This window comes from Artibeus jamaicensis, unplaced genomic scaffold, assembly GCF_021234435.1.
Source record: "Artibeus jamaicensis isolate MK-2021 breed Jamaican fruit bat unplaced genomic scaffold, CSHL_Jam_final contig_1015, whole genome shotgun sequence".
NCBI classification, from domain to species: Eukaryota; Metazoa; Chordata; class Mammalia; order Chiroptera; family Phyllostomidae; genus Artibeus; species Artibeus jamaicensis.
The window spans coordinates 18316366-18328469 of NW_026521194.1; the positions used below are offsets into that span (position 1 = coordinate 18316366).

The window sequence follows — 12104 nt, forward strand, 5'->3', positions numbered from 1 at the left end:
ACCAATCCATCAACAGTGCTTCAGTCACTTGAGTTTTGAAATTTCATGTCCATTGATTCCTGTGTTTTCGAGCCCAGGCTCTGGAACCAGCCTGCCAGGCTGGGTTCAGCCCACCCATCCTCCCATTGGCCAGGTCCTGAACAGCGAGGCGCACAGCTTCCCTCCGTTGAATGAATTAATGCACGTGGGCAGCTCGGCATGGTGCCTGCTACATATCGGTACCCAGTAAGTAGGTGTCGGTTGTGATTACTCCTGCTGCTGCTATTATTACTTTTTAGTTATCTAGTTTATTATTATCATTTGTTCTGTCACATCAAGGACTCAAACAGTGCCAACACTCTACTTCTGTTTGTGTATTTGCCGTGGTCCCAGTTGGTTTTTAAATAGTGGCCACTTGCAGTTCCCTTCTCTTCCTTCATTTCTTCCCACCCCAAGTCTCTGATATTTTGAGCTTATTCACAATCCCCTCCCAGCCAGGGTCACCGCGGCTCTGGAGAAGGGAGGAAATCTGACCACCCGGCAAAGGAAGGATACGAAGAAAATAATCCAAAACAAACTGCACGGATTATTCCCAAAAACCTTGAAGGCAAGACTCTGGAAACTACAAATACCATCTATTTATAATTGCTGGCTGTTTTTCCGCAGGAGCTGTGGGACGATGCAGAGGGCCCCGCCGATCTCATTGTTCCTGACGGAGCAGGCTGCCAAGAACGCCTCCCATCGTGAGGAAGGAGGCCGCTCCAGACAGGGTGTCTGATAAGTGTCACTGCGATGAACTTTCAGAGAATCGAGGGCACACAACAAAGCCTCCACCACCTCCTCCCTGACCCTCGGGCCGAGCACCCCTTCCCCCACTGGCCTGGCTCCCTGCGCTGCGCATTCCTGAGGCTGCGTGGCCACAGACCTGCTCGGCTCCCGGAGGTCAGCTTGGATGGGATGTTTGCTTACATAAGAAATGATTTCCTAGACAAATGGTGCCAATGGGAGGTTTAAGGCTTTGGGGTAGGCGGTGTTCAGGTGACGGCTGGGCCTTTCTTCTGCCTGCTGTACATGTCTATAGCGGCCTCACTCTCTGCACTTAGCTTGCTCATTTTCCAAAGGCACCAGAGCCCACAGTGTATATCTGCTCACCAGCAGGCTGGCGCTTGGACCTGAAGGTGAACCCCAGCAGGGCCAGAGCCTCCCTACCATGTCCTAGCTGGCCTGGGCCAGTCGGACATGCGTGCCTCCGTTTGCCTCACCTTGTAAATGGGAACAGGGGTCACGGCTCTGTGCCTCTTAGGGCTGGCTGGAAAGGGACAGAAAGTGACTGCTTCCCACTGAGGGAAATCAGAGCCCTCCACCCCGGGCCTGGGTGCTGACAGCATCCCTGCACTCGGCCGGGTGAAGGGCTGCTTCTGGGACAGGTGTTCACTAACCCTGGCTCCCAGAGGGTCTACCTGCGACAGTGATTTGGGACCTGCCCATTTGTCTGAAAAGTGAGAGCCTGCTGGGAGTGAGGTGTGCTGGGCATGGGAAGATCAGTTGTGGCCTCGGAAAAGTCCTTCACGGTCTTCCAGGAATTCAGGCTCCCAATCATTTTTCTACCTCCTTTTTGCTGGCATCCAGGCTCCATAACAAAACTAGGAAAATATGAAACTCGTCTGAAAAATGTGCCATATGGAAATCTAAGCAGGGGACAGTTGGGGAGTAGGTGGCAGGTGTGCCAGGCCTGTCCTGGTATTTCTTGCTCTCAGAGCTTCAGGTTACAGATCTCGGAGCCTCTCCTGGCCCCAGGGGCCACGTTATCATTGTTGTGCAGAAAGCCCCAAGCACTGTGGTGTGGGAATGGAGGCCTGCACTAACATCGGAGCAGGAAGGGGCTGCTGCCACGCCAGGGTGGAGATTCTGAATACAGCACTCAGTGGCCAGTCAGCTGGAACTTCTTCCGCCTCTGAAACAGCAGCTCGCTAAGTGTCACTTCCTCGGTGGCTGCAATCTGCAGGCACTGTGTCTGTGCTCGGAGGGTGTGCTGTCCTGGCCACGCTGAAGCGGTGTGTGTTAAAGCGCTCCCCTCCTCGAAGAGAAGTACTGATGGGGGGGGGCGTTTGTTATGGGTGGAAGCCACAGATGTTCTGGAATGTTGGGGGATCTTGGCTGGGGGCTCCATAAGACCAGAAGGCAATATGTCTAGAAAGGACACCAGCTTCTCCGAGAAAGGGAACCAGATTGCGGGAAGTCTCATGGAAGCACAGGAACAGTGTGAGTCAGAGCTTGAAGGACGCAGCCCCGTGTGCCGTCTGCGTTTTGCACACAACTGCTGGCCGGCCAGCCGGCCGCCGGAGGAGAAGGGCCCTGGTGGGCAGTAGAAACCCCCTCCAGGAGCCCCAGAGGAGTCAGTACCCCAGCGCTTAACCCAGCACCCTGCCATGGGCCTTGGCCTGCATCCCGCATCTCCTTGGACTTCAGCTTCTCAGCAGATAAGACCAAAAAAAAATAACACTGCTTTACCCTCCTACCACTCTCAAAGGGAGGCCACACAGACAAATCACTTTGAACTTTTAGATGAAAGGTGCTCTATAAACCTGAGGTCTCATCAACTGTAATTGTTACGGTAATTATTTTAATGATAATAATGATGATAATGGGAGAAGATGGTGGGCGGGCGGGGACGAACCCCCTGCCTTGAGACAAAGAGAAACTCTTCCGTTAAAACCTGCCTCAGGATTCCTTCAGCTCCCAGCACTCAACCATCTCTTTCAAACTGTTGATTCCTAGGCTGAAATATTATTTACTTCTTTTCCTCCCCAATAAAACAATGATTTGTTCCACGGTTTCCCTCTCGCCCACTCTCTGGTGTGTCTGGCTGCGCCCTGACAGCCCAGCCGCGGACTGTTTACATGTCTCGCTCACCCTCCAAGACTCTGGTTCAGCTCCACTGACACCCAAGGCGGCAGAATTCTCTCCGTGTGAGGAATCAATTACTTCCGCTGACACTCTATTACTAGCCCTCACATCTTTGGATTCCAGATGGAGGGTGAGGTGGTGGGGGGATGGCAGAGAATGCGAAGAGGATGGTGAGGGGGCTGGAGGAGACCAGGGCAGTGGGAGGTGGGGGACAGGGAGGCCGTCGGAGACTATTGACAGAGTCAGTATAAAGACAGCAAGCTCTCTCTCTCCTTGACTGCCCTGCTGGCATCCGGGAGTGACCACATGGCAGGAAGAGGCACAGAAAAGGATGGAAAAAAGAGAGAAGGCAAAGACTTATCAAGATTAGCTAAGGAAATCAGAGGGTCCCCAACTCCCTAGGCATCGAGACAGCAGATGACAGCTCTAGGTCCATGAGCACAGGTGTGCAAAGGCAGCTTTGGGCGGCGGGCTTCACATCCCAGTCCTATCATCACAACCTGTGTTATTCCTCCGGGCCTCAGTAGGCCCATCTGTTAAATGGGAATATTGGTGGTTTCAGACCCATAGGTGAGCTCTTGGAGTAAAACACGGAACGTTCTCAGTGTAGTGGCGTCTGACACCTGTGGAGGGCGCGGTACATAATTGCTGTTACTGCCTGACAGTTTCTCCATCCCACCGACAGACGTACAGGGAGGCGGAGCAGAGAAGTACAGGCAGAATTCCTAGACGGCTGGCTACAAAGCTAGAAAATAAACAGAAAAAATCATGTGGATTGTCCTTTATCATGCTTGGCTGCCCTCTCACACCTAACTCCAACTCACATTTCTTTCTTTCTTTTTTCTTTCGAATTTTATTTCGGCCCAGCTAACATTGCTCAGGGACTTTTCTCCATCTTCTCTGCAATCAGCGTAGATGAGTTGTGAGACACTGTGTCCCCTAATGAAGGACAATTATGAAAGCTCTTTTCTAGAAGGAAGACAAGGGCGGCTGATGTATTTTTTTCCTAAGATGATTTATCCAGGCAGAAGCAGAGGGATGGAATTAAATTATCTGTTAAGTTTCTCTTAATCCAAAGGTTTCGAGCCACCTTGCCACTCAAAAGGACAAAACAAAAGAGAATATATATATTCTCCCCCTCCCCCTCCCTGTAGGACTCATGACTACAGGAAAACACACAAATCCCTTTTTTAGAAAAATCCAATGTCTTTACTAGGTCGATTTCCTCTTCCTCTTTATCCCCTCCACGCCCAGGGCTCCCACTGAATGTCTGAAGACACTCTCACCCAGTGTAATTAGATGGGAGAATTACACGGAGTTACATGGGGTGAGATGCAGGCCTTCTGGGACCGCTGGGTTCAGAGAAGGCACCCGGGCTGCGAGGCAGAACAAGTGGGAGTGTGTACTGGAAAATCTCAAGTGATTTTGCTCAGTCAGAAGACAAAGCGCATTGTTAAGAAGGACGTCCACACCGAAGCTTGCATTTGGAAGATTGTGATTGCAACATCGCCTGTTTAAAAACAAATGGCCAAAAATAACAGTTGTCCCAACTGCTCTTTAACCTTGGTAGGAGGAGGAGGAGGATCATTTTGTGGTGTTTTTCCTCACTTCTTCAGTGAGCTAAGTTGCTGGGTGGAGTCCGTGGTCAAGGCTGGTGAGCCTGGGGTCAGCTGCCAGCTGCGCCTGAGTCAGCAGGACTGTTCCCCTTTATTGCACCACATACCTGGAGAGGGATCTGTTTCTGTTCTCAGCGGTGTTGTTGCAATACAAAAAAAGCATTGCTGCTTATAATTCCTTGGGGGCATCGGAATATTTCTGTGGTTGGGCAGGCAGTAATTCTGGAGTAAAGTTGTAAGTAACCTGAGGGTCTCTCCTGAGTGTAAGATGCCCTCCTGACCCACACAGAACTCTCACTTCTGCTTTGATTTCTAGAGACTCAGGCGGAGACCTCCAGTTGGACGATGGGGCCTCCCGCCATCTATTCATAGGAAAGAGACGTGTGTTCAGAGGCAGCCCTGTGTAGGAGTAAACTGACCAGCAGACCCTAATCCAAAGTGTTACCAGGAATTTCACAGGCGACCCCAGTTTCAGGCATTACACTAGGGTTCCTGGGCATAGGGTATGAGACCAGAGACCCTGGCTGGGGGGGGGCAGAATGGAATATCCCTATAACCTCAGTCTTTCCTGCTTCCTGACCACACCCCTTCTCTGAGATGGTGGAAGTTGCCTGGCCAGAAAATAAAATTAAACAGCAACGCTCAGGCACCTCTTTTCCAAGAAGAGGTTTGTATCAGCAAGTCCTAAGAATGGCCCTTCAATTATTGTGATTCCCGAAGTCATTAAATTCTCTACCCTCCTTGTCTTGACATGCTGCTCTCTGCCAGGACCACCAGCCATACACACTCCTCCTTTGCCTGGTTAACTTCTCAGGATCAGGACAGGCATCACCTCCTCCAGGGAGCCTTCCCTGATCTATCCAGCCTAGGTTGGATCTCAGTGCTGTGTGCTAACAAAACATGTCCACATCATATTCCCCGTCAGAATGCACAGTGCAGGGAGGGCAGAAGAGCACAGAAGTACAGAGCACAGGTTGCAAAGCAGAGCATTCCAGCCTTCAAACCCCTCTCTGCCACTGGGTCCGTTGCTGAACTTCTTTGGGCCCACGTTTGTCCATCTATATACAGCGGAAAGAGTAACAATGACTTCACAGGGCTTTTTTTTCTTTTTTCAAGAATCAAATGAAATGATGTAGAGTGCTTAGGTGATACTCCACATGTGGCAGCTTTATTATCCATTACTGTATGTTTTTCCTTGTTCCCTCCTCCCGAACTCGAAGTTCCAAAAGGGCAAAGAGCATGATTTACTCATCCCTGGGTTTCCAGTGCTGTTAGCATGTCTGGCACATTGCAGGGTCTTAAAAACCAGTTTTGGGTGAAGGAATGGTTGGTCTATTGTCACTTTGTGGGGGAGAGACCAAACCACAGAGAGCCTGGAGATGTCCACAGCTGGTGTCTGATCCTCCTGCTGTCACTATGTCACCTCACAGGATGGACAAGTACAGAAGACGGTTCTGTCAGCCTTGGAGTGCAGGTTCATGTCACACTGACCTGTGCCCTGGTGTCTCAAATGTAAAATAGCACCGACACAATCACCTGCATGCACCTGCCCTGGGGACATAGACATGAAATATGGGGTCCATGCCCTTGGAGAGTTTACATGCTCAGAACACAAGGTAACTACACATGGGCCAAAGGCAAGCAAGCAAATCAAGGTGATCTGCAATGCTCTGCGTTCGGAGCAGGGGGTCCATCAGAGACCTGGAGGGGTCCAGGAAACCGAGGGGAAGAAGAAGGGCGTGTGTGGCTGCACACTGTGGAGGGGAGGGTGAGGACAGTCGGAGCACTGGGCACTCACAGGGTCTCCTGCAGGTCTGACTGTTTGACTAAAATCGAGAGTGTTTACCGAGCACAGGAAATCAATGTTGGCCAGGTGGGGCGGGGCCAGATTACTGAGGTCTGATCTGTTTCCTCTCTTTACTGTAGTCAATTTATCAACTGCTACCTTTCTAAGATATCATCCCCTATTTTGGGACAAATAGACACGTCTTCTAGAATTTGGAGGGCTCCTCCGGCCATCAGTGAATACAGGACCAACTTGTCTATCCAGGACACTTGGCTAGAGGCCAAATAGCCCAAACCTCTAATATCCCGAACAGGGGGGTGGGGGGTAGGGGTGGTTTCTGAAGCAAAGATAACGAGCAGCTCAGTTAATGCCCAGGGCTCCATGCACAGTTGCTCCTAGACCCTGCGTTGAGCTCGGCAGATGGGGCGAAGCAGCTACACTGGCCCTGGGCGTGCCCTGGGTTGGGACAAAGCTCTGACCTCAGGACCAAAACTTCCCGATAGACTAGTGATTTTCAACTTTTTTTTCTCACGGCACACATAAACTAACTACCAAAATTCTGCGACACACCGGAAAATATATTTTTTGCCTATCTGACAAAAAAAGGTATAATTTTCATTTCATTCACATCGAATGGCTATTGTTGTGTTGGCTGTGGTCATTTCTGCAGTTTGACAATCTAAGGCAAAGAGGTCAGTGTCTCTGACTAAATAGTCAGGTAGTGTGTGTCTAAAAAATTCTTGTGGCACACCTGGCGTGCTTCTTGCAACACACCAGTTGAAAATGGCTGCAATAGACAGGAAGACCTCCTGAAGCAAAATCCATGCCCACTCTAAAATAGAGTAAAAACAGGTCGGAAGAAGAAGTCCCCGGGAGATAGGCTACTCATAACAAGAAGTAACAAGAGGATTGACCGAAGAAAGTCCCAAACATCCCATGACCAAGATGCTAACATAGTTGCTAATTTATTGTGCATCGACATTAACAAGGAGTTATCATGTCATCACAGCTTCTTAGATAGGGAAACTGAAGCCTGGGAAGTTTAAAACGTCAGCAAAAACTCAAGTCTGAGTCTACCTGATCCAACATGACAGATCCCGGCCAGGCTACCCCAAAAGGTCAAGTTTAGAATTAGAAGCCCTGAATCACTGAAAAAAAGTCGACTGTCCTTTGTCTTATAAGACAGGGAAGTATGGCACATGCTTCAGGAGGCCCTTTAGCACATAAACTTTTCAGAAAGAATTTTTGGAACTTTAAAGATGTATGTTTCAGTACCTGGCAGTTTCACCTGGGTGGGGCGTTATTCTGCAACGGCCCGTGGTAAGTCATACATTGCTGAGTGGGACGCACACATAAAGTCACTCATGTAGACTTCTGTGTGGGGTTTTTAGCCTAAGAAACATCCTTTCAAGATTTTTTAATGGTTTTTGCACTTTGTGAAAAACGTTTTTCAAGACACCCATCTGGAAGTGACCAATTCCCTTTTCTTTTGATATTTAAAAAAAAAATTGTATTCATTTTCTGTTACCATTTATCCCCCTTTTCCCCACCCTCACTCCCCTCACCACCAGGACATGACCAGTTCCTAACAGCACCCAGGCTCTCTCAACGCTGGTTTTGGTGGCGGAGCCCCTGGCTTGGGTCGGGACGCCATGCCTGAGTAAGGACGACTCAGAAGCAAGCTGTGTGTCACACGAGGCGGCTGTTTTTCAAAATGCACAAATTTTAGATGTCACAATCGGAAAAATACTCGATTTTGTGTGCATATGCTTCTAAAACCCATGCGTTCAGCCCGGTGGCCAATGACTCAAGTCAAAGGCAGCAAGCAGGAGCCTCTGCCCACCACATGAAATGAGGTGGCTTCTCCCTGTTTGCTCAGCTAGCCCCAGTCCTGCCCCTTTGTCCCTGGGCCACACCAACCTGTCAGGGCCACAGGGCCCTCTGGTTACTGCCCACAGCAGGTGACTAGGCTCCAGAACAGCCTGAGGGTGCTGGGGGTTTGGATTCCTGAGAATGGCCACAGGGCACTGACTCAGGCAGGCTGAGGCTTGTGAGTACAAGTTTCCAGGCAGCCAGTGTGATTAGGGGAAAAGGTCTTGTCTGGGGTTTGTTCGGTGATGGCCTAAACCAGCAATTTTCAACAGGTGTGCCACAGAATTTTTAAAACACATGATACCTGACTATTTAGTCACGGGCACTGATGTGATCTCCTTTCCCCAAACCAATCAAAAACTTAGATTGTCAAATAAAAAAAGTGCCAATGGCCAACACCGCAATAGCTATCCAGTGTGAAAGAATTAAAATGATAGCTATTTTTTTGTCAGATGGCAAAAAATACATTTTGGGGGGTGCTTCAGAATTTTGGTAATTAGTTTATGTGTGCCATGAGTGAAAAGGTTGACAATCGCTGCTCTAGACCTTCGGTGGCTGATTTCAAGGCACGGAAGTGCCAGCTGCACTGGCCAGGACAGCCACCTCCGGCCAGGGACCATTCCCAGGGCCTGGGCGAGTCTCTGCAGTTAATCCTGCTCAGAGGAGGAAGATGGAAAACACACGGGGCTGACTGTCTTACTCATTTCTCTTTTTGCAGGGGTATCACTGCCATGTTCTCTCATCAGAAGGGCGGTTCAGGCCGCTTTCTCTTGGGAAGCATCCACTCGATGGGCTTCGAGAGCCAAATCCAATTCGAAACATGCACCCGAAACGAAAGGAGAAAGGAGGCTACTTTGCTTTGAGAGTGAGTTGCTTTCCAACCCAGGGGCTCCTTTGGAACAGAAAGGAGAGAGGGAAAGAGAGGAGGAACCAGACAGAACTTCCAGGACTTCAATTAGATTAATTGTTCCTTTCACAGGGAAGTGAACAAGGCCGTGGTGGGAAGAAGCCTATTTATTCTGAATGCAAATGGCCAGGGATGAATGTTAAAAATACCTTGCAGAGTGAGAGGTTGGGAGAACCGGATGTGTCTTTCTAAATACAAAAATTAATCAGGACGAGAGAGAGATGGGCAATGGAGGGGAAATGGGGGAGAGAGAGAATGAAGGACGAGGTTAAGTAGCACAGGCTTGACCCCAACAGACCCTTTCTGACAATTTGGCACTGGAAGAGAGAGACCCCAGAAAGACTTTTTTCCTGACCTTCCTGACCTTGTTGGTTCAAGCCAGAAGCATTGAATGGGGGAGTACGAAGAAAAACAGGAAGCTACTTAGTGAAGATGATAAGCCAGAGATAACCTGTCACTGGGCTGCTTCCCCTCCTGTAACCCAGGCATGAAACTACTTTGTCCCTCCTCTGCAAGACCCTTCAGCAATCTGAGTTCTCCGCAGCCCTGGAACTGAGTCCTGTAAGGGGAAGCGGGACCCTGCAGCCCCAAACAGGACAGGAGCCTGTTTTCCTGGCCTTTCACACTTCAAAACATGTGTAAAGCCAGGCTCACTAGCTCCTGAGTTTTTCTTTCTGAAGCCATGCCTTCCCTCTGCCACTATGAATATACATAAGATGACCTCTGAGCAATTTCCCTGGGAGATTTGCTGGCATAAGCATAGCAGCATTTGGCCCTCAGTCGAGAGAGGTGCTTAGTCAAATTTCTCTGAGCTCAGACCCAAGCTCTCTGTGCATTACGCTTCAGTGTGTGCCAACCTTCTGCAGCCATGCCAGAGGCCCCAAGAGCAAAAACACCTTATAAAGAAGCTCTTCTAGCAGAAATTCTTGGTAAAGTTCACTGGCAGGGAATGGGCAGCCTTGAGAGTCTGTACAAATGTATCCAGGGTGTGCGTTTAACTCAGACAAAGAGGAACTGACGAATTACCCTGTGTCAAGAGATGATTTGCAATTAGAAACTCTGTCTTATGACTCTTTGTCACATGAGGCATCTATCCAGGAAACCGTTGGGTTTTCAACAAAGACTACCCCTTGTTGGGGGAAAACCATTAGGTACTGTAGGTGAAAACAGAGGGTACAGTGGCATGGATTCACAGCTTCGCAGTCCGCGCTGGTTACAGGGGGGTCCTGTCTCCTCTATGAAGTGCTGGCTGGACCTAGGCCTGTGTCTCCTACCTTCCCCACCAGCTGGCCCTGCATTAAGGTTTCAGTACGGCTCCGCCTATTTAGTAATCATAAGGGGGCACTGACCGCCCATTGGAGCAGAGGCACGTTGTAGGAGCCCACCTGGAGCCGGACAGGATTGTCTGCACATTCTCTCCTGCCCAGAAAACTCTCCTTGTTTCAATGACAAAATGCTGTACGACAGAGCCCACTAGATGGTACAAAGCACATTCTCGACGTGACAATACTTCCTGCCCCCTCGCCTTACTTCACAGGGCCCTGAGTGTTGACGCGACATTGCCGAAGCGCTCAGAGATGTCTGCATGTCCACGGGGGGTCTCCTCAGCCACACACTTCCACAGCGACAGAGCGGATGTGGTGAGACCGCTGAGTCACCTAGGGTGATGGACTGAAGCGCTCCGGGCTTTGGTTTTTCTCATTGGCAAAATGGAGGTCGTCGTGACCCCAATTTCCCAGGGCCATTGTGAGAATTGAGTGGATTGATACTTATAAAGCAATTAGAAGAGTGTTTGTTGGATAAATCCAGCTCTGAGACTCTAACCTGCGCAGCGCAGATTACCAGGAATCAATGCAAATCTTAGATCTACCGGTGGAGACTCGGATTTTTAAGTGTCAGGAGAGCAGCTGCCGCTTCCTAAGGTGACAGCCTGACCCTCCACAGCTGACTGCAGAGGAAGCCTCCACCTGGGGATTTGGCTACTGTTTTGTTAAGGAAGCTGGTGGGGTTCCTACGTGTGGTAGCAGCAGTGGAAATGGGGAGCCCTCCAAGGGGGAGGCAAATCCCACCATCGAGAGCTCGAGTTTTTGTAGTCCACCCCCCACCCCCACTCCCACTGCTCCCACAGGGAATTCTCCTCACTGCCAGCTTTTGAAGATAGGATGTTATTCTTTGCACAATTCACTCAAGAAGGGTCTTTCCTCGACACGAGGGGACCAGCTAGGCCTTATTTGCCCCTGAAGGAGAATCCCACCTTGGGTGAGATCCAGCGCTGTTCAGCAGGTCCTGGTGTTGGGGGTGTGGCCATGAGGCAGCGGCTGCCGCAGTGGGGTGGGGTAGGGTGGGGTGGAGTGGGGTGGGGTGGGGGAGGACCCTAAGGGGCAGGTGGGATTCTATCTCCCGGATGTGCCCTGGGCAGGATGGTGCTTACTTGCAATCGTGCTTCTCGATTTCAAAGTGAGGGTTGAAGTTGAGGACAATCTTCTGGTTGGGTTCCGGGGCATACACAATCCACTCGCAGTTCTGGTGGGAGGGGTAGTCCTGGGGGTAGCCAGGGGAGGTGATGTAGCCAGCATCTTTGGAATTCAAACGGCCTCCACAGGGTGAGTCTGAAAGAGAAGGCAAACAACCCAAGGAACTTCAACTATGTCCCAGCATTTTTTCCCTCTCTCCCTGTTTGTCTTATCTACCCGCGGCCGTCCAGAAAACTAACCTGCTTACTCATTCGGGGGAAGAGATTACCAGCTCACCGAGCATGGCTCCGAGACTGCACACACACATGCACATACACACACACACGCTCCCCAAATGAAATATTCCAGAAAATGGTCATAAATACTCCCAATCACATGCTCTGGGATTAAAAACTATAAGAAAGCTACAAACTTAACATGCCTCCCAGCCTCTTCCTGTCTCCCTGCCTTGGCCCATCTTCCTCGGCGCCTTGTTCAAACCTCTCATCTCCATCTTTACCTCATAAATCCTTCATGGTCTGCGGTGTCTCCCCGCCCCGCCCGGCCCAGCCCGGCCCAGGCCG

At 50.2% G+C, this 12104-nt stretch overlaps 1 protein-coding gene across 4 annotated transcripts in view; it reads right to left on the minus strand.

Annotated features, from left to right (window-relative positions):
* NRP2 (neuropilin 2) overlaps positions 1-12104 on the minus strand; it is a 116278-nt gene that overhangs the window by 88410 nt on the left and 15764 nt on the right. For all 4 annotated transcript variants that reach the window (XM_053656886.1, XM_037166050.2, XM_053656914.1 and 1 more), the window contains exon 2: positions 11499-11676. In XM_053656886.1, the coding sequence (XP_053512861.1) occupies positions 11499-11676 (178 nt within the window). The remainder of the gene's footprint in view (positions 1-11498; positions 11677-12104) is intronic.